Here is a 25601-nt window from a genome sequence, read left to right on the forward strand (position 1 = left end):
CCTGGGCAGTACCCCCTACTTGAGGGTCGTGGCAGGTGCCACCTGCCAAGGGGGGAGCTTGGGTGCCAATATGGTTCCATGGGAAGAAGAAAGGAAGATACCCATTTGGTGCCTTCCTTATGGCTTCTTTTTATGGGTTGATTAGACTCTAAACCAGAGGAGCTTTGGGAAGGCTATTTGGCTTGTGTTCCTGGGGGCAGCTCATCTCCCCGGTGTGTGCATCGTTGGTGCCCAGCGCCCATTCAGCCTTGAGGCAGGCCTGTGAGCCGAACTGTTCCAACTGGACTTCTTCTCTAGGACTTGAAATCTTTTTTTTTTTTTTTTTTGGCCACGCCGCGCAGCATGCGGGATCCTAGTTCCCTGACCAGGGATCGAACCCACTCCCCCTGCACTGGAAGCTCAGAGTCTTAACCACTGGACCGCCAGGGAAGTCCCAGGACTTGGAATCTTTATCAGAGTCACCGATGGGTGGGGGAAATGAGGGACCTCCACCCAGCTGAGCATCTGAAGGATATGGCACATATTTCAGGCCACCTAGATGGCCTCGGCTGCTGCCTTGCAAGATTCTTCCATGGTGTACACCCTTCTCGTGTTTTCATAAACCTGTTCTTTTTTTCTACATGTGCCAATTTTATTAATTGATTATTTCATAGAAAACCATCTACAGTGGACCCTTGAACAACACAGGTTTGAACTGTGCGGGTCCACACTCACACACAGATTTTTTTCCATGGATGCGACCTGCAGCACTACTGGATCCATGTTTGGTTAAATCGGGGGTGACGACCATAAAGTTATACACGGATTTGGCACTGCACAGAGGTCGTCACCCCAAACCCCCGCATTGTTCAAGGGTCACCTGTATTTTTTCTAGATATTCAAATTTACTGGCACAGTTAGTCCCAGCATTTTCTTCTCGTTTTTAATCCCCCCTGCTCTTGTATTTATGTCACCTTTCTCATTCCTAATGCTGTTAGGGATATTAACTCTTTGCCCATCTCCTGAAAATATATCCAGGAGCTCCAGACCCACAGCCTAGAAGCTTGGTGACCTCAGTGGGAAACGTGTGTGTTCTGACTGTTCGGCCCCAGGTCTCATTGGCCAGTTGTCCCCCATGCTTTGTCCTGGTCTGTCTTTTGTTTTGAGACTTCACAGATTCTGAGACTCTTGATTTGCTTTTCAAAGGACTCCACACATCCATGTTTCTGCAACCATTCTTTTATATATTCCTGTATTTTTATTGTTTTAATTTAGATGCTCAGTCAAATATATTTTATCTTTAAAGACATACAGATGGCCAACAGGCACATGAAAAGATTCTCAATGTAACTAATTATTAGAGAAATGCTAATCAAAACTACAATGAGGTATCATCTAACACCGGTCAGAATGGCTATCATCAAGAAGTCTACAAATAGTAAATGCTGGAGAGGGTGTGGAGAAAAGGGAACCCTCCTACACGGTTGGTGGGAATGTAAATTGGTGCAGCCACTATGGAGAACAGTATGGAGGGTCCTCAAAAAACTAAAAAGAGAGTTGCCATATGATCCAGCAATCCCACTCCTGGGCATATACCCAGGAAAAACTATAATTTGAAGAGATATATGTACCCCAGTATTCATAGCAGCACTGTTTACAATAGCCAAGACATGGAAACAACCTAAATGTCCATCGACAGATGAATGGATAAAGAAGATATATGTATATATACAGTGGTACATACATACAACAGAATATTAGCCATAAAAAAGAATGAAACAATGCCATTTGCAGCAATGTGGATGGACCTAGAGATTATCTTACTAAGTGAAATAAGTCAGAAGGAAAAAGACAATATCATATGATATCACTTATATGTGGAATCTAAAATAGAGCACAAATGAGCATATCAACAAAACAGACTCATAGATAACAGACTGGTGGTTGCCAGGTGGGAGGGGACCAGGGAGGGAATGGATTGGGAGTTTGGGGTTAGCAGATGCAAGCTATTATATATAGGATGGATAAACAACAAGGTCCTACTGTATTGCACTGGAAACTATATTCAATATCCTGTGATAAACCATAATGGAAAAGAATATGAAAAAGAATATATATGTGTAACTGAGTCACTTTTCTGTACAACAGAAATTAACATAACGTAAATCAACTCCACATCAATAAAAACAAAAAAAATTTATCTTTTTATGTTTTTGAGACAACTGTAGATGAACAGCGTATTATGCCAGCACCCTTTATTAGCAAACTATCTTTTTCCTACTGCATTGAAATGCTTCTCGTATACTGGATTCCTGTAGGTTATCAGTCTAATTTCTGAAACTATTCTATCCCATCGAACTCTTAGTCTATTTTTAAGCTGTTACCTTAGTGTTTTGATAATAGCATCTGGATAATTAACTTAATGTCTGTTAAGGCATCCACTCCTCCTATCATTCTTTTCCAGTTTGGGGGGGATAATTCTTGCACATTTATTATTCTGAATAGTCCTTAAAATACTTTTGCCCAGTTCTATCCACTCCACTGGGACTCTGCTTGGGTACCAGCTCACCTGTGCATCCCTGGGAAGGACCAGCATTTTCAGGATGTCACAGATTTCTACTTAGGAGCCGATTGTGCCCTCCACAGATTCAGGCCTTATGTATCAGTCTGGGTTCTAAGTTGTGAAGAAACCAACTTGAGCTATTTTCCTCCTGAAAGAATTATTATAGGACCCTCAATAGCTCAGAGTTTCCAGAATGGCCAGAAATCAAGTTTGGGGACTACAAAGCCAGGAAAGGAGTGATGTCCAAAATCACACCAAGGAACTGCTTGCTGTGAGGGGGACCCTGTCATCACCCCTGGGCTTGTGGCTGACCCCGCTGACTGTGGGCTCTGGACGCTGCCCCCAGAACCCCAGCTCCTGCCCTTCTGGAAGGAGCACATGTCTGCTACTTGCAGGGCCAGAGTGGAGCCGGTTCAGTGCAAGCCTCTTTGCATCCCAAGCTCCCACCTAGAGTCTCCTGCAGGCTTGTCATGTCCCGTTGGGGGGAGCCTGGGGCGTCTGCCTGCTCTCTCGCTGCAAGGCTGCCTGGGGAAGCCTTTCTGGTAAAAGTGGAAGACTCATAACGAAGAGATTCCTCAGACTGGGAGGAGGGCTCAGTGGTAGCGGACAGCCAGATAAAATGACCCACATCTCCTGTACCTGAGTTTTTGCCATTTAATAGCATTTTTTTTTTTTTTTTTTTTTTGCGGTATGTGGGCCTCACGCTGTTGTGGCCTCTCCCATTGCGGAGCACAGGCTCTGGACGCGCAGGCTCAACGGCCATGGCTCACGGGCCCAGCCGCTCTGCGGCATGTGGGATCTTCCCGGACCGGGGCACGAACCCGTGTCCCCTGCATCGGCAGGTGGGCTCTCAACCACTGCGCCACCAGGGAAGCCCTTAATAGCATTTTATACATAGCTTCACATAGGTCATTAAACTGTCGTGTTTAATTTCTAAGTATCTTATATTTGTTTTTACTTCGAATAGAATATTTTTTTCCTTTTTTAATTGGTTGTTACTAGTATCATATTTTTTAATTGTTTTTTAAATTTTTAAATTGGTTGTTACTAGTATTTTTTAATTGGTTGTTACTAGTATCATATTTATTATAACCAATGTAACAAATACTCTTTAATTCCTGTCATTTTTAGTATAGTCTCTTAGATTCTTTTAGATATTCAACCACATTTGAGAAGAAAATTCCATCTTCTCCAATATTTACACAGCTTACAGTATTTTCTTATTTTATTAAATTAGCTAGAGTTTCTAAAACAATCGTGTAGAGTTGTGGTCATGGGTGTGGATAACTGTCTCATTCCTGATCTTAGTGGAATTGCCTCCAGTATTTCTCCAGTTCAAATGATGTTTGCTTTTGACATTTGCTTGATAAAAGCCTTGTCAAATTTAAGTTGTTTTCTCATATTCTTAATTGACTTATAGTTTTTATTATGAATGCCTGCTAAATTTTATGCAGTGGTCTTATGATATTTATTTATAGGATCGCATGATTTTTCTCTTTTGATTTGTTGATGGAACAAATTTTCTTAATAGATTTACCACTGTTCTAGAATTCTGTTTCTAAAATGAACCTTGGGTATTTTTCAGGGTAACCTAGGCTTTGGAAACAAGTATATACAAAATGTTTAACAGAACAAAGTTTTATTTCTCCCTTTGCTATGTGGCCAGCCAGGCCTGGGGCTGAAGCAATCAGAATGCACACGTTGACCAATGAGGCTGCTAAGCTTCCAGGTTCTGGACATATTTTCAGGAGATGCTTTCTGAGTACAGAGCCAACCCTAAGGAAAGGGTAGCCAGAGACTGAGAAAGACAGCACTGAGACCATTTCAGTACCTGGCTGCCACCATACCTGAGTTCCAAACCTTGGACTCTTTGGTTTTAGTTTTATGAATCTATAAATTCCCTTTCTTGTTTAAGGCATTTTGACTTGGATTGTATAGTTCTCATTCAAGATTCCTTTTTAATACAGCCATGGAATATAATTCTTTTAATATAGCATTAGATTCAATTAGCCAGTTTTTTGCTTAGAATATTTGTGGGTTTTTTTTTTTTTTATTGAAAGGAGAAATTGGCCTTTTGGTTTGTTAGTGGGGGTGGGGAGCTTTTGTTTTTCCTTTTCAGAATTGCTGGTAAGGCTTTGCTAGCTTTATAAGGTAACTGTGGTTTTTTCTTCCTTATCTCTTGGTCTGAAATTGTTTTAAAACGTAGGAATTATCTTTTCATTAAAGGTCAGAGTGAACTCAGCCTGAAATGCCATATTGGACTTTCCAATCTCTTATGGTTATTGATCTTTAGGTTTACTGCATCTTATGGACTCAGTATCATAGTTTTATTTTGCTAGGAAATTATCCATGTCCTCTAGATTTTCAAATTTATGGCTGTAGAGCTGCCCATATTCTTTTAGTCTCTACTATATTTATAGTTAAATCTCCTTTCTCATTCCTAGTGTTGTTTACTTTGGCTTTCTTTTTCAAAAATCAATCCTACCAAGGATTTGCATTATTATTATTATTTTTTGGTCTGTTCAAGAATCACCATTAGGCTTTATTCGTCCTAATACCTTTATTTCTATTCCATTAGTTTCACTTTTTATGTTTGTTAAATTTCTTTTTTTCTGTTTTCTATTATTTTGTTTTCATTCTTTTCCTAATCTAAATTTTACATTTCATTTACTTTCAAGCAAGCCCATCCATTTTTAACTCTTTCTATTGAGAAATACAAAACACATATAGGAAAGTGCACAAAACAAAAATATGTAGCTTAGCAATTTATCAAGAGTCAAATAACCATGTGACCTCTACTGAAGTCTAGAAATAAAGCATCCCCAGCATCCCAAAGCCCTCCTTATGTACTCCCAGTTCACTGCCTCTCCACCCCCCAAAGATAATCACTATGCTAATCTTTATGATACTCACATCTTTAATTTTTTAAACAATTGTACCAGCTATGCATGCATCTCTGAACACTATAGTTTAATTTTGTCTGGTTTTTTGAACTTCATTTCAGTAGAAGTATTTCTTTTGTATCTGGCTTCCTGTGCTCAACATGCTGTGCGGTATACTCGTGTGGCATGTTGCTGTATTCATGTTCATTGCTTTATAATATTGCATGGTATGAATATAAAACAGTTTATTCATCCATTCTGCTTTTGATGGACATTGAGCTCTTTCCTGTGTGAAGCTGTTTTAAGTAATGTTGCTATGAACTTTCCAGTACATGTTTTTTGTAACCATTGCATGCATATCTGTTGGATATAGTCCTAGGATGGAAATATCTGTTGGGTATTATGTTAGATTGAGGCACAATCTTTAACTTAAGTAGATAATGCCAAGCTGTTTTCCAACATTGCTGTCTCAATTCACACCCCACAGAAATGTATGCCTTCCTGTTGCTTCACATCCTTATCCTCACTTGGTATTGTCTATTGTCATTATTCTTCAGTTTTAGCGATTCTGTTGGGGATGTAATGACATCTAACTTTATTTTGATTTCTGTTTCTCAGAGTACTATTGTGGTGGGGCTCAATATCGCATGTTTCATAGGGGTTGTTTGTCTTTTTCTGAATATTTAAGACAGAGCTTTTTGTTTGTTTTGGATATGTCATCTGTCACTTACATGTGATGCAAAATCTCCTGTTTTTATTCTCTTATGGGTATTGTTTGAAGAAAAAAATTTTAATTACAAATAGTCAAACACATAAGTCATTTGTTTTTTCTTTACACATTTTGAGCCATGTTTAAGAAGTGTTTCCCAGGGCTTCCCTGGTGGCGCAGTGGTTGAGGGTCCGCCTGCCGATGCAGGGGACACGGGTTCGTGCCCCGGTCTGGGAGGATCCCACATGCCGCGGAGCGGCTGGGCCCGTGAGCCATGGCCGCTGGGCCTGTGCGTCCGGAGCCTGTGCTCCGCAACGGGAGAGGCCACAGCGGTGAGAGGCCCACATAACGCAAAAAAAAAAAAAAAAAAAAAAAAGAAGTGTTTCCCTATCCCAGGGTCATGAGGATATTCTCCTATCTTATCTTCTCACAGTTTTATTGTTTGGACCTTCATGTATTCATTTATAATCCATGATAAAAATGCTTTAAAGAACATGTATGTTTAATTAGGTCCTATTTGTTTATTTTTGTTTTTATTTCCATTACTCTAGGAGATGGATCCAAAAAAATATTGCTACGATTTATGTCAAAGAGTGTTCTGCCTATGTTTTCCTCTAGGGGTTTTATACTATCTGACTTTACATTTAGGTCTTTAACCCATTTTGAGTTTATTTTTGTGTGTGGTGTTAGAGAATGTTCTAATTTCATTCTTTTACATTTAGCTGTCCAGTTTTCCCAGCACCACTTATTGAAGAGACTGTCTTTTCTCCATTGTATGTTCTTGCCTCCTTTGTCGTAGATTAATTGACCATAGGTGCGTGGGTTTATTTCTGGGCTTTCTATCCTATTTCATTGATCTGTATTTCTGCTTTTGTGCCAGTACCATACTGTTTTGATGACTGTAGCTTTGTCGTATAGTCTGAAGTCAGGGAGCCTGATTCTTCCACCACCGTTTTTCTTTCTCAAGATTGTTCTTCCTATTTAGGGTCATTTGTGTTTCCATACAAATTAAAAAAATTTTTTTGTTCTAGTTCTGTGAAAACTGCTATTGGTAATTTGATAGGGATTGCATTGAATCTGTAGATTGTCTTGGGTAGTATAGTCATTTTCACAATGTTGATTCTTCCAATCCAAGAACAGGGTATATCTCTCCATCTGTTTGTATGGTTTTCTGCCTCTATCTCTCTATTGTTCAGGCAAAGGTAGTTTGGGTAAACATGTGAGTAGTGGAAACCACATCACTGCCTATATAGAGCACGCTGACATTATACAGGAGGGAGTGAAAGTCGTGCACACAACCTGGCCTCTGAAATGTTCTCATCCATCTCACAGCCGCCCCCAGGCTCTACAGGCCACTGGGAGCCCATGGTTCCCTGTCACTCCAATACCGTCTCTGTCCCCATAGCCAGCCCCTTCCCATACTGTCTTACTCCTGCTTCAGACAAGAGATAAATCAACCCCTAGAAATTTTATGTAGTTAGGCCTCCAATTCCAGAATAAATATTTTCTAGCAAAGAGGACCAGAAATAAAGTTCCATACAGGGATTTTCAGATTTCAGCAATTTTGTTTCCTGTTCACTCTTGTTATAAATCTCAGTGCCTTAAACCGTGGGCTGAGGGCAGGTGTGTAAGACACCTCAGGAGAAGGCCAAGAAGAGGCCCCTGCCCAGGGCTGCCTCAGGGCGGAATAGGTAGCCTCAGCTCCCCAGAGCTGGGCCTTGTCAAAGATGAACAGAGCTGTACCTCAAAGTGGTGAGGACAGGTTTTCATTAGAAGTAGAATGTGACAGTTGGGAGGAGAGTCGAGTGTGTGCTTGAACTTGACTTCAGTTTGCACAGAGGTGACCAGGTGTGTTAAAGGAAGGATGAGGGAGTGGGGGTTGGGGGGAGTGGGGCCTCAGTAGAGTCAGGGAAGTGGAAAATCACAACGGGTTAGCAGGGTCCATGCGAAGATGCCCGCTGTCTGTGCCAGCTGCTGGCAGTCACCAGAGACAGGCTCCCTTCCCACAGAGGCTGGGACATGGGCCCTCTCCCGAGGCTGGAAAAAGCAACCAGTTCTCCTGGCAGCCTTGGGCTTTCTCAGGCAGGCACTTTTTGGGGGATCAAGTCCTGTAGGGATGTTGCCTTGAGCTGTTAGAGCATGTTTGTGTTTACAGGCCTTTGTAGGCCATGGTTGAGGCCTTGTGGGGAAGAGGGCTCGGGGGAGCCTGGGCAGAGTTTGACCAGGAGAGAGCCTGTCCACCAGCCTCCCTCCGGCCTCCCTTCTGGGTGGTGCCGCCCCTGCTCCCCTCCCATCCCCCTCAGGTCCAGGATGCTCCGAGGCAGAGTGGTCCTCTCCCTGAGCACATGCCCAGCTCTGATGGCCAGGGTCCACCCAGCACCCAAGGCTGGGGACCTCAGAACCCCCAGTGGGAAGGGGCACCTGGGGTGAACTTTGACCTTTTTTTTTTAACCTTTGTTTTACCTTTTAACAGTTTTACCTTTTCCCTCATTACCTTTTAAAACTTGGCCTCGAGAATCATAACCCTTCTTTTCCAGTTTCTTGGGACCAGAAATAAACGTTGCCAATGACATGACCGTGGAGATTTCAGTGGCCAGAAAGCCACGGCCGTTTACCTTGGTCTGGCCCATGCTTCTCTACCAACAGCGGCCCTGACACTGGTGGGCAGCGGGCCCTGTGGACCTCCAGGGTTGGGTGCGGGGTCAGGTGTGAGCTGCACCATTTCCCGGAGTGTTGTATGGGGGTGTTGTTATGGCTTCTTTAGCCGGGCTTCAGCCCTGGAGCCTAGAGACATCTCTAAAAGCGTGAGCATCTCTAAAGGCAGCTTCCACAGCCCCTCCTGCCGTAGGTGGGTGGCCGTGGCGGGGGACAGTGGTTTGTGCAGACACCGCCCTCCTCCCCCTGCCTCCAGTCCTGCCCCCGAGGCCTGAGCGCAGATTTGGAGAATCGCCAACGAGCAATCCTGGACACACGAGGTCCACCCCCCCCACTCACTCAAACGTGTAGTGATTAAGGTACATAAATTATAAATTATTTGAGAAGACTGAATGAAAAGAGCAAAGATGAGGCATAAAATAGGTAAAGGATAAACTATCTAGAGGTTTAAAATAGATGAAAATTTGGCCATGGACGATGCCCTTGACCTATGGCTGTCCCTCTTTTAGTTCACTTTTCCCGAAGCCTGAGGCTGTGAACAGTTGGGTGCATGTGTGACAGCCCGACCAGGACTGGAGATGGGTGGGTACAACTGTGTACGTGTGCAGAGCAGTGATTTCTCTCTCATTTCTGTAGCCAGGCCAGGGCAGGTCCACTTCAAGCTGCAGGTCCGGCTCAGGTGTGCTCTGTGGCTCTCCTCCTGGGGTCCAGGCTTTTAAAAACACTTGAACTGCATTTTTTCTTTCCATAGTCTTTAATTTTCCCAGGCGTTTTTATTCATTCAGCCCTTATTGAAGGCCCACACCTCCTGGGCATTGTGGACATTGTAATGGTTAAGATGTGGTAGCTGCCCTTGGGGGCACACTGACACGAGTCACTGCTGCTGAAAAAGTGAGTCTCCAGCAGGGGAGAAGCAAGCAGCTCCCGAGAGGGAAACCAGACAAGGCCTCAGGGATGGCGCTGGAGTTGGGTCTTGACGGATGAGTAGGAGTTTGCTAGGCCATGAAGGGAGACAGGAGCTGCTGACCGTGGGAACAGAATGTGTGTTATCACAGACATGTGATAATGTCTCCATGCTCAACTTCATGTAATTTTCTGTAACTTTATAGCTTAGGTTTCTTCAAATTTATTTTTTTATTAATTGCTTTTAAAATAGAAATGTTAAATAATTCCTAATAGTGTTTCTGATGTCTTTTGTCTATTAAAAAAAATCGTCTTGGCTTTATTATTTAAAGAAAACGAGATGGGATGCTTGTCACATGGTGTTCTTAAGCATGTGTGTAGCTCAAGCACGTGCCCGGTTTTAACCGTGATCTCTGTGTACCCCTGTCTAGATTAAGTTCGACAGCGTCGAGGTGTGTGTCTGCTGTGAGATGCAGCATCAGTCGTCGGGCTGCAGCAACCTCGGAGAGACGCTGAAGCTGAACCCGCTGAGGGAGGACTGCAACACCGTGCGGCTGACCTTGAAGGTGACCCAGGCTCCACTGCTTCCGCCTCCCATCCCATCCTTGCGACGTCTCGACATCTCGTAGGAAGGTTTTATTAACTGTGTTCCTTTCAGTTCTTAGTTCATCCAGCTGGGTCACATGCAACAGGGAATATCTTTCCAGAGAGCGTTTTATTTATTTATTTATTTACTTACTTACTTACTTATTTATTTATGGCTGTGTTGGCTCTTCCTTTCTGTGCGAGGGCTTTCTCTAGTTGCAGCAAGTGGGAGCCACTCCTCATCGCGGTGCTCGGGCCTCTCACTATCGTGACCTCTCTTGTTGTGGAGCACAGGCTCCAGACGCGCAGGCTCAGTAATTGTGGCTCACGGGCCTAGTTGCTCCGCGGCATGTGAGATCTTCCCAGACCAGGGCTCGAACCCGTGTCCCCTGCATTGGCAGGCAGATTCTCAACCACTGCGCCACCAGGGAAGCCCCAGAGAGCGTTTTAAACCATTAGAGATTTCCACTTTAAAGGTTTCACTTTCTGGGTTTTCCATTTCCACCATTTCACTCTCTGACTCCCACGTCTGTGAAGCAGGGCTGAATGGTTGAAAGAGGTTGTTGCAGATGTGGATGTGATGCGTGCTACTGCTTTTCCAACATTTTTTAAAATTTATTTATTTTTGGCTGTGCTGGGTCTTTGTTGCTGCATGCAGGCTTTCTCTAGTTGCAGCGAGCAGGGGCTACTCTTTGTTGCGGTGCATGAGCTTCTCACTGTGGTGGCTTCTCTTGTTGCGGAGCTCGGGCTCTAGGCACACGGGCTTCAGTAGTTGTGGCTCGCGGGCTCAGTAGCTGTGGTGCGTGGGCTCTAGAGCTCAGGCTCAGTAGTTGTGCCGCATGGGCTTACTTGCTCCGCGGCATCTGGGATCTTCCTGGACCAGGGCTCGAACCTGTGTCCCCTTCACTGGCAGGCGGATGCTCGACCACTGTGCCACCAGGGAAGTTCCTCCAACATTTTTTTAATTGAAGTATAGTTGATTTACAATGTTGTGTTAATTCCTGCTGTACAGCAAAGTGACTCAGTTATACATACATTCTTTTTCTATATTCTTTTCCATTATGGTTTATCCCAGGAAATTGGTTATAGTTCTCTGTGCTCTACAGTAGGACCTTGTTGTTTATCCATCCTATATATAATATATAGGATATCCATCCTATATATAAGGATTGGGAGTTTAGGGTTAGCCTCTGATAACCCCAAACTCCCAATCCTTCCCTCTCCCACCCCCTCCCCCTTGGCAACCACCAGTCTGTTCTCTATGCCTGTGAGTCTGTTTCTGTTTTGTAGATAGGTTCATCTGTGTCATATTTTAGATTCCACATATAAGTGATATCATATGATATTTGTCTTTCTGACTTATTTCACTTAGTATGATAATCTCTAGGTCCATCCATGTTGCTGCAAGTGGCATTATTTTGTTCTTTTTTATGGCTGAGCCAACATTTTCGCTATTACATCATCAGGGAACAGATGGGTACTTACTTCGCCTTTTTAAAGATATTTGGAGCAAGAAATTTTATAGTCTCCCATGGCAATCTATTCTTATGTACAGCATCTGCTTTTTCTTTAATGACATGGAAAATTGTTTATATCACTTCTTTCTTCTTCTTCCTACAAGTTTTTCCTACTCCTGAAAGTTAAAATTGGCCGCTTAAAAACGCATATGAACAATGAACCCAATTCTTCTCTTTTCCCTGAAACTAAACTGCTAAACATTTTTTGAAAGATGCAGCTACGGCCCAAGCAGCCCTTGGTGGGTGGTAAAATGGTATTTACGGTATACAGGGAGCCCTGTAGTACATACATGTGTAAGGGTTGCAGTGTGTGGGGATCTGGAGGCTCCAGAGAGCCACCCTGGCACCTGGGAGAATGGAGGGCAGTGTCGCCGTCTGGAACAGGGGCCTGTGGTTGGTCCTCCATGGGTGTCATTTCAAATGCTGGCAATGGTGAACCAGCAGGTCTGGGGAGCTCCCTGTGAACTCCAGTGCCCTGGGAAGCTGGCTGGCAAATGAGCAGTGGCTACAGAGATAGAGGATGTGCCTGAGGCCCCCAGCACCTCCCTGTTTCACAGAGAGGATGGTCCCCGCTCATTGGTCCCAGCAGCCCACCAGAGTGTCAGATCCAGGGGGTTGGAGGAAGCCAGAGGCAGCAATCAAGGGCCCATCCTCTTGGTTACAAGGTGTTCCTTGCTATCTCACGTTGAGTACAGCCACGGCTTCTATCTTAACAGCTCCTGGGGATGCTCAGGGTCATCCCACCAGCGTCGGCTGTGCTCACTCTGATCCCATTCTGCCTACTCCTAAGTCTTCTGCTCAGCCCGGGCACCATTTCTTTCCATATTTAAAAAACGTCACAAGACAATAGGTCATTATAATGACAGTGCAACTCCTACCCGCCCCCGGAAGAAGCTGGCACACCCCTGGGGCATCTTGCAATGCTGCAGACTGCCTGGGTGTGCAGATGTTGTGAAGTGATCAGGTCACACCCCTCTCCCCAGTGGATGGATTGGAGGTATCTGGCCTGCTCCCCCAAGGCCTGGAGTTCCTAACCCTGCACTCAGGGGGCCCCTCCATCCCCTGAGGAGGTGACCTTGGCTTGAACAGTGAAGATGGTGTGGGGTCAGCAACACTCCCTCCAAGAATGCAGCCAGGCCTGGGGGAGCTTGCTGTCCACCCTAGTCCACTGTTCTGGTGCCCTGACGAGAAGGCCATGAGGGATGGGGTGGCTGGAGTGGAATGGAGTGAAGGACACTGAAGATGTTCCAGCCAAGCTGGGAGCCTCGTTGAATGGCTCATCCCCATGGATGTTCGCGTTGCCTGGGACAATGGTAAGAGTTGAAGGAAAAGAAAGACTGCACCAAACTTCTCAATGAATTTGTTTCCAAAACGTAAGTAGAGGTAGCGCTGGTGGCGTGAGGCCCAGAGGAGGTAGGATTTATGACTGAGGTGGAAAGAGTAGCAGTTTGCAAACAAAGCGACCAACAAGGGATTAATTTCCAAAATATACACACAGCTCATGCAGCTCAATATCAAAAAACAAACAACCCCACCAAAAACTGGGCAGAAGATCTAAATAGACATTTCTCCAAAGAAGACATACAGGTGGCCAAAAAGCACATGAAAAGATGCTCAACATCACTAATCATTAGAGAAATGCAAATCAAAACGACAATGAGGTATCACCTCATATCAGTCAGAATGGCCATCATCAAAAAGTCTATACATAATAAGTGCTGGAGAGTGTGTGGAGAAAAGGGAACCCTCTACACTGCTGGTGGGAATGTAAGTTGGTGCAGCCACTATGGAGAACAGTATGGAGGTTCCTTAAGTAACTAAAAATAGAACTACCATATGACCCAGCAATCCCACTCCTAGGGCATATATCTGGAGAAAACCATAATTTGAAAAGATACATGCACACCTATGTTCATAGCAGCACTATTTACAATAGCCAAAACATGGAAGCAACCTAAATGTCCATTGATAAATGAATGGATAAAGAAGATGTGGTACATATATACAACAGAATATTACTCAGCCATAAAAAAAGAACAAAATAATGCCATTTGCAGCAACATGGATAGACCTAGAGATTATCATACTGAGTGGAGTAAGTCAGACAGAGAAAGACAAGTATAATATGATATCACTTATATGTGGAATCTTTAAAAATATGATACAAATGAACTTCTTTACAAAACAGAAACAGACTCACAGACATAGAAAACAAACCTATGGTTAGCAAAGGGGAAATGTGGGATGGGGGGTATACATTAGGACTTTGGGATTAACATATATACATTATATATATAAAATAGTCATAAAATAGATAAAATAGATAATCAGCAAGGACCTACTGTATAGCACAGGGAACCCTAGTCAATATTCTGTAATAACCTATATGGGAAAAGAATCTGAAAACAAATGGATATATGTATATGTATAACTGAGGCACTTTGCTGTACACCTGAAACGAACACAGCATTATAAATCAACTATACTCCAGTATAAAATAAGAAATTAATTTAAAAAAAGAGCAGCAGTGACCAGCCTGCCCCTGCCCCCCAACTGAGGGCCTGGAAAGGGAGCAATGGCTCTGGGGGGAGCTGAGATTCATCCAAGATCAGGAAGACAAGGGACTCTTAGAAGTAAGCGTTTGTTTACTGCTGTCCTCTAACTTTGTTTTTGTTTTCCAAAATTGTCTTGGTTATCCTAGTTCCTTTGTACTTCCATATAAATTGTGGAATCAACATTTCAATTTCTACAGAAATCCTGCTGGAATTTTGATTGAGATTGCACTGAATGTATACATCAACTTGGAGAGAATGGATATATTCATGGTTTAGCTCTCCATTTATTTAGGTCTTCTTTGATTTCATCAGTGTTTCTTTTTTTCCATCTGTGTTGTGTAGTTTTTAGTATATAGAGCATAACATATTTTATAATATGTATGCCTAGAGTATTTAATGTGTACAGGTGCTCTTTTTTTCTTTTTTTTTTTTTTTGCGGTATGCGGGCCTCTTACTGTTGTGGCCTCTCCCGTTGCGGAGCACAGGCTCCGGACGCGCAGGCTCAGCGGCCATGGCTCACGGGCCCAGCCGCTCCGCGGGATGTGGGATCTTCCCGGACCGGGGCACGAACCCGCGTCCCCTGCATCGGCAGGTGGACTCTCAACCACTGCGCCACCAGGGAAGCCCTAGGTGCTCTTTTAATGGTACTTAAATTTTTTAAAATTGTCTTGTTCATTTATATATAGAAATTTGATTTTTGTTACTGAGCTTGTATCCTGTGATTTGCTAAACTTACCTACTAATTCTAGTAGCTCTTTTATAGATTCTTTTGGATTTTCTATGGAGGCAATCATGTGCTATTGATTACCAGAAAGATGCCATCTTACATCTTCTTTTCCCATCTGGTTGCCTCTGATTCTTCTTCCTTGCCTATTGCACTGACTAGAATCTCCAGCAGTGTCAGATTGAAGTAGTGAGAGCGTACATGCTTACCTTGTTCCTGATTCTAGGGATTACGTGTGTTGTTAGCTCTGTGTTTTTTATAGATGTCCACTATCTGGTTGTGGAAGTTGCCTACTGTTCCTAGTTTTCTGAGAGTTTTTATCAGGGTGGATGTTGGTTTTGTCAAAGTACCTTCTGTGTCTACTTAGATGTTCATATACTTTGTCTTCTTTATTCTGCTAATGTGGTGAATCATGTTTTTTTTTATTATTGAAGTATAGTTGATTTACAATGTTATGTTAGTTTCAGGTGTAGAGCAAAGTGATTTACTTATACATACATATATATCTATATCTATTCTTTTTCAGATTCTTTTCCACTATAGGTTATTACAAGATATTGCGTATAGCCCCCTGTGCTACACAGTAGGACCTTGTTGGTTATCTGTTTTATATAGAGTCGTGTGTATCTGTTAATCCCAAACTCCTAATTTACCCCTCCCCCCCTTCCCTTTTGGTAATCATAAGTTTGCCTTCTATGTCTGTGAGTCTATTTCTCTTTTGCATATGAGTTTATCTGTATCGTTTTTTTTAGATTCCACATATAAGCAATATCATATGATATTTGTCTTTCTTTGAACGGTGAACCAGCCTTGCATTCCCCAAAATCAACCCCACATGGTAAGTCTTTCCTCAGCTCTGTCGAGTCTTCTGGTGACCCTGTGGTTTCTGTGACTGTGCTTTTCATTTCTAGCATTTCCATTTGATTCTTACGTATAGCTTCCATCTCTCTGCTAAGTTCCCTATATGCTCTGGCCCACCTTTTCCACAAGAACTTGTCTGACGGCATCGACCCCAGGTAAGCACATCCTCCTATCTCTCCATAGAGGTGTCTGTCTTTCCTTGGCATTTGGATTAGCTGGTTGCCCCGTGACCTCAGCTGTCAGATGGGATCAACTTAAGATGTGAATTTGCAGAGTGTCCAGTGTCTTATTTTTTGTGTAATGGTGGGGTGAATGCTCTTTTTAGCTGTCTGCATCCTAAGCAGAACTGGGAGATATTATCCATAATGACCTCCCTGGTATAGAATTTTTGAGGAGCACATTTACCCCCTAGGGGTTTATAGGTGGTGTGCCATTCTCTTTTGACATTGAATATTGCTGTAGAGAAAGATCTTATATCAGCATAATGCTCTCTTCTTTTTTGGTATGTGGTAGTCGTCAGTACTGTTTAAAAATATTTTTAACTCTCCAAGTTCCCCTAGACCTAGTCCTAGTGCCCTTTTGGGTGTCTGGAGCCATGTGAGTGGAACATACATGGATCACTTTTCCAAGGCCGAGTGTGTACCTGTGGTGTGAGATTCTCTGGGGCTCTCTTTCCCTCTGGCACCGTAACTGGCAAATCATAGGTGGTGGCTGCACCATCAGCCTGGGTCCCTACCATGTGCAGAGACCCCATAACTCATTCACAAGTACCCACAATGGACACATGGCATGAATGAGAAATAAACCTCTGTTGTCTTAACCCACTGAGACTTGGGGGATGTTTGTTACCACAGCATAACCTAGCCTAGCCTGTCCGATACAAGGCAACATGTTTTTGGTCCTATGTCAATGGTGTTTTTAAATGATCAAGTCCATTAACTTCACTATGATATGTCTTGACACTGATCAGTCCTTCTCAAATTTCCATGGTCCACAGTGCACCTTTCAGCCTGTGAGTTTGCATCTTGCTTTATTTCAGAAAAGCTTTCTTGAACTATGCATTTGAATTTTTTTTTTCTGTTCTCTTAGTTTGAGGGTAAGTGTGCCTTTCTTGGACCACTCTGACCTGTCTTTCATCACTATCATTTTTTTCTCTAGTTTTTACAACTCTTTCTTTTCCACCTCACTTTGCTCCATTTTCCTAAAGCCTCTCCTCCTCGCCTTGTTCTCTGCAGTGACTGTTACCTTTGTGCTCTGCTTCCGACGTGATCTCGGGTTTGGGCAGCTCACTTCTCAGTCTGTTTCTTTGTCGTTTAGTCCTTGAGCCTTTGTGTCTCTACTTTTAGATCTTAGACTGAGCTGCCACCTTCTCAGTTTGGTCCCAGCCTTCCCCCAAGGATGTCTGTAGCTAGTTAATTACACGGGGGTGGGGGGGAGTTTCCATGTATTTTATCCCTTTCTTAGATCTTTTCTGAGGTCCATGGATACTTCAGAGCACCAAAGGCAAGTCCTAACCCCTATCAAGCATCATGCTCTATTTAAATAGGCTTTAGCGTAATTAAGGTTTTGTACTTCCTTGTCATAAATATAGGTACTTCTTCCTCTGAGATTCATGTAGATCCACGTACCACATTCTCTGGTTTTCTTGTAATTAGTCGTGCACTCTTTTTTTTTAATTGACATATATACTTGGTTTACAGTGTTATGTTAATTTCTGCTGTACAGCAAAGTGATTCAGTTGTACATATATATATCTTCTTTTTCAGATTCTTTTCCATTATGGTTTATTACAGGATATTGAATATAGTTCCCTGTGCTATACAGTAGAGCGTGTTGTTTGTCTATTTTGTACACAATAGTGTGCATTATGCAGTCATTTTTAATATGCTTATTATGCTTAAAGTCATGCAAGCCAGGTTGTGCTCGGTGACTCACCCGCTGTGAAGGGACCTGGGGTGGCTTCTCCATGTTGAAACTCTCAGAACGCATGGGGGTGGCAGGAGTCATGTGGGGAAGGGCAGGCCTGCTCCTCCGTGGAGGAATTTCCTTGGGAGCCAAAGGAAAGGCACGAACGGGCATGTCACTTGGATTAGTTTCCCTTGCCTGCTCTTTTTTGATCAGCAATTAGAGTGGGTTTGTTGGTCCTTTAATAGTCTGACTTGAGGCTCTAGTTATCTGATTAGTGATGTTCCCTGCCTAAATTTCCATATTAAATGATGGATTATTCATACTTTGTATCGAATGAACTCAGTTTGTGCCCAGGAAATCCCATATAATTGGCTTGGGAATCAACACTCTTTTGATCTGAGGTGTGTTTGAGTTGACTGATGGTGACTTAGTGAGATCGGTCTGACTTCTTCCTGACCTTCACACCACCCTCCCCCCCACCACTCCCGATATCTGGAAGGTTGTGCGGGCATAATCCACCGTCAAGGAAAACAAGCAGAAACGGATCTTCTTCCTGGCTGATAAGGAGTCTAACTGGAACCCGGAAGATGATGGGGATGCTGCCTCACTTGTCCCTCAGATTATTTTCAGGTGTTTGGGGGCTCTGAGCCCTCTTCCCTGGATCTCTTTTCAGCTTTCCCCAGCCGCATCGAATCCTGGATCCTGGGGGCAGACCAGCATCTCTCAAACACAATGCCTCCTGCCATGCTTAGGTTTGCTGCTCCACCCTGACAGGGTGAGGGCAGGGGAAAGGGCAAAGGGCATAGAGGGGACCCAGAGCTCCATCGTGCAGTGCAGGGATCCTCAGAACTGTAGAACTGGACGGATGGGGCATCCTGTTGCCCATCATGGGGCTGAGCAGGCAGCAGCCCAGAGGGGGTCAGATGGCTCCTCCTGGGTCCCCTGGGCAGGTCTCCTTGGAGAGTCTCAGTTCTCCAAGACTCAAGTGCCTGCTCCCTGATGATGGGACCTGGCTGGGGGTGACCCATTATGAAGTCCATAAAGCGGGTGGCCTCATAATTAGGATTTCAGCATCCGCTTTCTCAAAGCACTGGACAGTGGTGGGAATTGCGACCAAAGGAGGTCCCCTTTCCTGATAAGATAATATCTAGGCTTTTGGAAGATGGACAAAATACATGATAAAAAGATGTTTTTGGTAGTTTAATGGTTGTCTTTGCCAAGTCAAACCCAGCACAAGATTGTGACATATTTTCTGATCAGTATTAATAGAATTTTTAAAAGATTACACAAATTGGAATTGTTAACTCACGGAATATGCTTCGTCATGTGTTGATATTATGTCCATCCCAACTTTCATTCTTTGCAATATCCCAGAATATCATTATGGTTTTATTATAATGATGTAATTCTAATTCAAAACAGAGTTAAAGATCTTTTTTCATTTGTTTGTTTACTTCAAGTACCTGGTTTAATTTATTGAGCCGTAGTAAAGCAAATTACCTAAAGAAACTTTATCAATGGACAAGGAGATAAAAGCTTCCCAAGAAATCAATCAGTTATTGAGTTTATATGCTTCCTTATCTTCTCTTGAAGATCCTTTTCTTTGTCTGTAAGGGAGTTAAAGGAAAAAAAAACCCCAGCAAGGCAATTTCCTAAAAACCTAGGGACCTGAAAAAATCATTTAATCTTGAGTAAGTTTTTTTTTTTTTTTTTTGCGGTACGCGGGCCCCTCATCGCTGCGGAGCACAGGCTCAGTGGCCGTGGCTCACGGGCCCAGCCGCTCCGCGGCACGTGGGATCCTCCCGGACCGGGGCACGAACCCGCGTCCCCTGCATCGGCAGGCGGACTCTCAACCACTGCGCCACCAGGGAAGCCCTTGAGTAAGTTTTTTTTTTTTTTTTTTTTTTGCGGTATGCGGGCCTCTCACTGTTGTGGCCTCTCCCGTTGCAGAGCACAGGCTCCGGACGCGCAGGCTCAGCGGCCATGGCTCACGGGCCCAGCCGCTCCGCGGCATGTGGGATCTTCCCGGACCGGGGCACGAACCCGTGTCCCCTGCATCGGCAGGCAGACTCTCAACCACTGCGCCACCAGGGAAGCCCTTGAGTAAGTTTTTAACCATGCTGAAGAAATAAAAATGGTTCTGAGAATAAGTGAACACTAATATTTTGTGACAAAGCTCACAGCATTGACTGGCAGTGTGAAATGATAAACAAACACACACACACACACACACACACCCTGCTAGAAGGGACCCCCCCCCCATTTTCTGAAGTGGGCAGCCACACAGAGCAAGACAGACGGTCATATCTCTATACAGCTTTCTTCTCACCCCTGGATCCCCAAGGGGGCGGCTAATGGGTCCCTCTGGCCAAGTGGAATCCAGACAGAGATGAGAAGGATGTGAAATTCCCGATCTCCCACTTAGCAGTCATGGGGTCCATGTAAGGGAATGTGCAGAGAGATTGAGCACAATTTATGTCTGGCAAGGCTTCCCCCCACCTCGCCCCCATGATAGGGTGGGGATGCCGACCACATTCCTGAATGGCATCTCTGCCCTTGGTTCCCAAAGCCACCGAAAGCCTGCCTGCCCACCCTCTGATTTTGGTGGCATCGCTTTCCCCTGTGTGGTTGTGATACTGAGTCTTGTGGGATGTCTGCAGCCCCAAGTCTGTATGGCATATTTAGAATAATCCTACAGAACAGAGGTTCCACCCAAGAGGCCTGCGACTTATCTGTACCTGCTCAGTTAAAACCAGGTCCAGGAGACTCAGATGTTGACATAGAAGTATTTCTAGGGATATATTTATAGCAGTCTCTGTGCGGGCAGCCTTGTTGGGCTGGTTGCCTCTCGCAGTCCCTCAGCACTGCCCGCCCCCCAGGATGGGTGGGTGGGCTGCTGTCTGTACACGAAGGGCCAGGTGTGAAGCAGGCAGGCCCAGGATGGGCCACTCACTGCTCTGCTCAGGATGAGGGCACTTCCTGTGGGGCCAGCGCCTCGCCTTTGTCCCTCCGCCGGGCGGTTTTATCCCCGTCTCCTCCTCTTTGCAGGGAAGAGCCACAGCATTCCGGGCGCTGGGCCCTGCAGAGCTCTGGCATCTCCCTCTCTTAACCCCAAGTCTCCAGATCCCATGTCCTCCACACCAGCACCACCACACACTCCAAGGTCGTTTCCCTGAGCCCTGCCACCTCCAGGATGGCCTGGCGGGGCGCCCCAGCTCATGGCCCCAGCCTAGGCTCCTGCAGCCTTCTTGTCCGGCCTCCTCTCCCGCAGGCCTTCTCCCCAGCCTCAGCCGGACTCCACTATGCGAGTCCATCCTTCTTCCTGCCCAGGGGCCAGATCCATGCCTTCAAGGACACATGGACTAGTGTCCAAAAGCCCCGCCACTCTGTTCCTAGCCCCTCTCTGCTGGAGCCCACTCCCTGGATGAACCAAACTGTCCACATTCCCTCCTCATCTGCACCCAGCAAGACCAGTGGGCCGCGTCGTGAGGCCTGTGGCTGAGCACCTTACACCGTGAGCACCTGCCTCACCTGGCGCTCCACTCTGTGCAGCACCTGTGCTGCCTTCCCCTGCCCATCTCTCTCCTCAACTCTCCAAAATGACGATTTCAGATCTTCTCCCCTGTATTAGTCAGGGTTCTCCGGAGAAACAGAACCAATAAGACGTTTGTGTGTGTGTGTGTGTGTGTGTGTGCGTGCGCGCACGCGTGCGTCTGTGTGTACATATGAGAAAGAGATATATTTAAAGAATTGACTGACATGATTACGAGGCTGACAAGTCCAGAATATGCAAGGTGGGCAGCAGGCTGAACATCAGAGAAGAACTGAGTTCAAGTCCAAAGGCCACCTCTGCGGCAGGATCCCTCCTCCTCGGGGGAGGTCAGGTCTTCACCTGGTTGGATGACCCCTACCCCCATTTGGAAGACACTCTGTTTTACTCAGGGTCACTGCTGTGAATGTGAAGCTCACCCAAAAACACTCTCACAGAAACATCCAGAATGATGTTTGACCACATCCCTGGGCACCACAGGGCAGCCAAATTGACACACAAAATCAGTCATCCCAGCATCCCTGCAGTGGGACCACGGAGGGGTCCCAACCTCCCTCTCCCTCCCACCACCCTCCCTGGCCACTGTCCCACCACCTCACACTGACATTAATGCTGCACATCCCATGAGGTCGCACTTGCTTTCAAGGCAAAGACCTACATCTCGGAGCACGTCTCACAGAGTCTGTCTGGCCTCAGTTTGTGACACTCTTGCCTGTCCCCTTCCCACAGCCGCCCCAGCCTCCTCAGCCTCCAGGACACACGCAGGATGCTCCGTGCTCTGGGGTCTTGGCACACGAAGCTCTCCGTGTCTGGAAGGCTCTTCCTCTCCACTGCGATGGGCTCATTTTTCCTCATCCTTCAGCCGTCAACGTTCCTCCAGCCCTCAGGCTAGACCAGCACCCTCATCCTAAGTTCTCACAGCTCCTTGTACTTTATCTTCACATGACAGTGACCGCGGGTCGTAAGCATGCCCCATCCAGACCGTAAGCCCCACGGAGGCAGGAACCAAATCTCTTTGGCTCACAGTGGCTCACAGAGAGGGGTGGGGCCCCGGGCGACACTCTGGAACCATCTCTGAAATCAGTGAGGGCTTTTTTATTTTTAATTTGATAGTTTTCTATTCTTTTTTAAAAAAGTAATTAATTAATATTTATTTTTGGCTGCGTTGGGTCTTTGTTGCTGAGCATGGGCTTTTCTCTAGTTGCGGTGAGCAGGGGCTACTCTTTCATTGTGGTGCACGGGCTTCTCGTTGCAGTGGCTTCTCTTGCTGTGGAGCACAGGCTCTAGGCATGCAGATTTCAGTAGTTGTGGCGTGTGGGCTCAGTAGTTGTGGCACATGGGCTCAATAGTTGTAGCTCACGGGCTCTAGAGTGCAGGCTCAGTAATTGTGGCGCATGGGCTTAGTTGCTCCGAGGCATGTGGGATCTTCCTGGATCAGGGCTTGAACCCATGTCCCCTGCATTGGCAGGCGGATTCTTAACCACTGCTGCCACCAGTGAAGTCCCTCAGTGAGGGTTTTTAATTAATTCATTCAGTCACTGTTTTGAGCACCTCTTGTGTGCCTGGGTTGGACATTGGGTGTCCAGAGATAAAAGATGCAGAGTCTGCCCTCCAGGTCTGGCGGAGGAAAGTCACAAGGGAAACAGACAATTACAGGGTAGTGCACTATTTCCACTGTGACAGGAAATTAAAATGTTAAATTATAAAAGCATTTTTCAATCCTCTGATCCATCCTAAGGGAGAGTCATTATTTTGCTGAGTGGAGTGATGAATAAAATGTTATGTATGCAGAGGTGATGGGGTGGGTTAGCTATAAGAAAAGAATTGGTGACATCTAAGAAACCGAGGAAGTGGGAAGATAGGAAAACACATTTGGATTCTCTTGCTGAATGATACCAAACACACACACAACTCTGGGTACAGTGGTGACATGACACAGTGCTTGGCCATATACACACCTCTGATTCTAACTGAAATGTCTGAAGACCTCTAAAAAAGCTGTCTTAGTCTGGGTTTTCCAGGGAAAAAGAACCAACAGAAAATATCTCTATACATCTCCTATTCCAGATTCCAATGGGAAAACACAATCTATTCTAGATTCCAGTGGAAAAGCACGGAGGGTATGATTGGTGATCTCAGACGGTAACATCACCCATTTTCATAAAATCTTTGTGCTCCAAAGATAAAAATTGGTTTGTGGAATATTTAGCAAGAAATTCACCATTCATTTTACTGTTAGGGAAATGAGTCTTGGAGGCTGAGTATCTTGCCTAAGACAGCATAACCAGTTGGATGACATATTTCTATAAATTCCCATTAAATTAGTCAGTTTTCCTCTCAGCATTTCACCTAGTAAAAAGCCATCATAATAATGTATCCAGCAAAAAGTCATTGTTTTTCGACTTTTCAGTGTATCTTTCTCTAAAGAACTTGCATGAAATAGATCCCTCTTTTAAAAAAAACTTACTCCATCACTTTCCTTCCGTATATTTCCCAACACAGTTTGCCAACTTTGGAAGCTTAAAACTGCCCTCCTTTGTCCTATCATTTCTCTATGACTTCATTGTCCTTTGCTGAAGATGCTACAGAAGCTGGGATTCTGAGCCACCATCTTTAGTTACTTCTGGTTTAGGCTTGTCCCATGCGATGTGCATGGCATGTGTTAATAAACTATCTCCTGCAAAAAAGAAAATGTGTATATGTACAGAGAGAGAGAGAGATTTATTATGGGAGTTGGCTCATGTGGTTATGGCGGCCCAGAAGCCCCAGGATCTGCTGTCCATGAGCTGGAGAACCAAGATAGCGGGTTATATAACTCAGTCCAAGTCCTGAGAAGGGGGAGGACATAGGATGTAAGTCCTGTTCCAAGTCTGAAAGCTCAGGAACCAGCAGTGACAATGTCCAAGGACAGGAGGAGAAGGACTTTCCAGCTCAAGCAGAGAGAACAAATTTTCCCTTCCTCTGCGTGTTTGCTCTACGAGGACCCTCAGCAGATTGGGTGATGCCCACCCACACTGATGTGTCCTTTACTCCGTCTACTGATTGAACTGCTGGTCCCTTCCAGGACACCCTCACAGATGCACCCAAAAGTGATGTTTTACCAGCTATGTGGGCCTCCCTTAATCCAGTCAAGTCACAGTAGGGAAAAGCCTGTATCACGTTGGACGTCAAGGAAGAGTACCAACCAGTCCTTTCTGGAACCCTCTGTAACTTCTGCCATATATGTTGCATGTAAGACCAGAGTAAAGAAAGAGGGGCCCAGCTTCCGAGTGAGCTGCATGCGGCCTTCAAGGAAGTCACTGGCAGCCATCCTCTACCTTGAGAGTGTGCCCTGGGGACTGGGGGGTCAAGGTGGCGGGTGGGGCATCTGTGGGATCGATTATGGTGCCAAGGAGATTCCATTTGGGAAAGGGATGCTACAGACCCCTGTCGTCGCATAGGTAGGAACCCTCTCATTATTTGAAATGGACAGCGGACATTTTTAAGGTCTAAGGCAACATGCTGTGCAAACACAGCTTCCTCCCAGACTGCTGCCCTGGACCCTGCCCAAGTGGACACCCTAAAGCCATCACCAGGGGACGTGCTGTGATGTAGCCAGTGAAAGGCAGCTTCCTGGGGGGCCTGCAGGGCCTGGTGCTGGGCCACACGGGCGGACCCCCCTCACACGAGGACCCGCAGTCTTTGGCACACTCAGATAAGGACCCACAAGGAGGTGGTCCACGGCCCTCCCCCCTCGGCTGCAGGATCTCCACGAGGCTAGCGCAGTCTCGATGTCAGGGTCTGAGAGGAGGGTTATGATGAGGGCCAGCAACACACTGTTTGGTCTGGGATGGTCCCAGGACGAGTAATAATAGACCTGATTTTCACTCCAGTCCCCAAACAAAGCCAGGGCCTTCAGGAGGAGTCTCATTGCCTCTTTGGTAGGGGGAGGCAGATAGCAGGCTGTTGATTTCCATACACAGACTGGAGAGACAGCACAGAGCCCACTCCTGGAGACTGGAGGTTATTTCTAAAGCATGTAGTTATTTTCCGGGCTCTAAGTCAGCACAGGGATGCTGGGAGGAGGAGGGTATTAGGAGGAAAATACGTGGGATGGGAAATTCTTCAGGAATAATTGAATGATGAGGCCATTTGAAAGAATGCATAAAACTGGCAGAAGGGAAAGTGAGAGCACAGAACTACTTGTAACAAAGGAGCCAGAGGCAACTGG

General features: G+C 45.3%; 1 protein-coding gene across 1 annotated transcript in view; it reads left to right on the plus strand.

The window, feature by feature from the left end:
• Positions 1-25601, plus strand: part of ENTREP2 (endosomal transmembrane epsin interactor 2) — a gene marked incomplete at both ends in the record, with an annotated part of 388800 nt that overhangs the window by 320998 nt on the left and 42201 nt on the right. The window contains one exon of the mRNA XM_079699957.1: positions 10123-10257. Within this exon, the coding sequence (XP_079556083.1) occupies positions 10123-10257 (135 nt within the window). The remainder of the gene's footprint in view (positions 1-10122; positions 10258-25601) is intronic.

The sequence above is a fragment of the Hyperoodon ampullatus genome (assembly GCF_949752795.1).
Source record: "Hyperoodon ampullatus genome assembly, chromosome: 3".
Taxonomy (NCBI): domain Eukaryota; kingdom Metazoa; phylum Chordata; class Mammalia; order Artiodactyla; family Ziphiidae; genus Hyperoodon; species Hyperoodon ampullatus.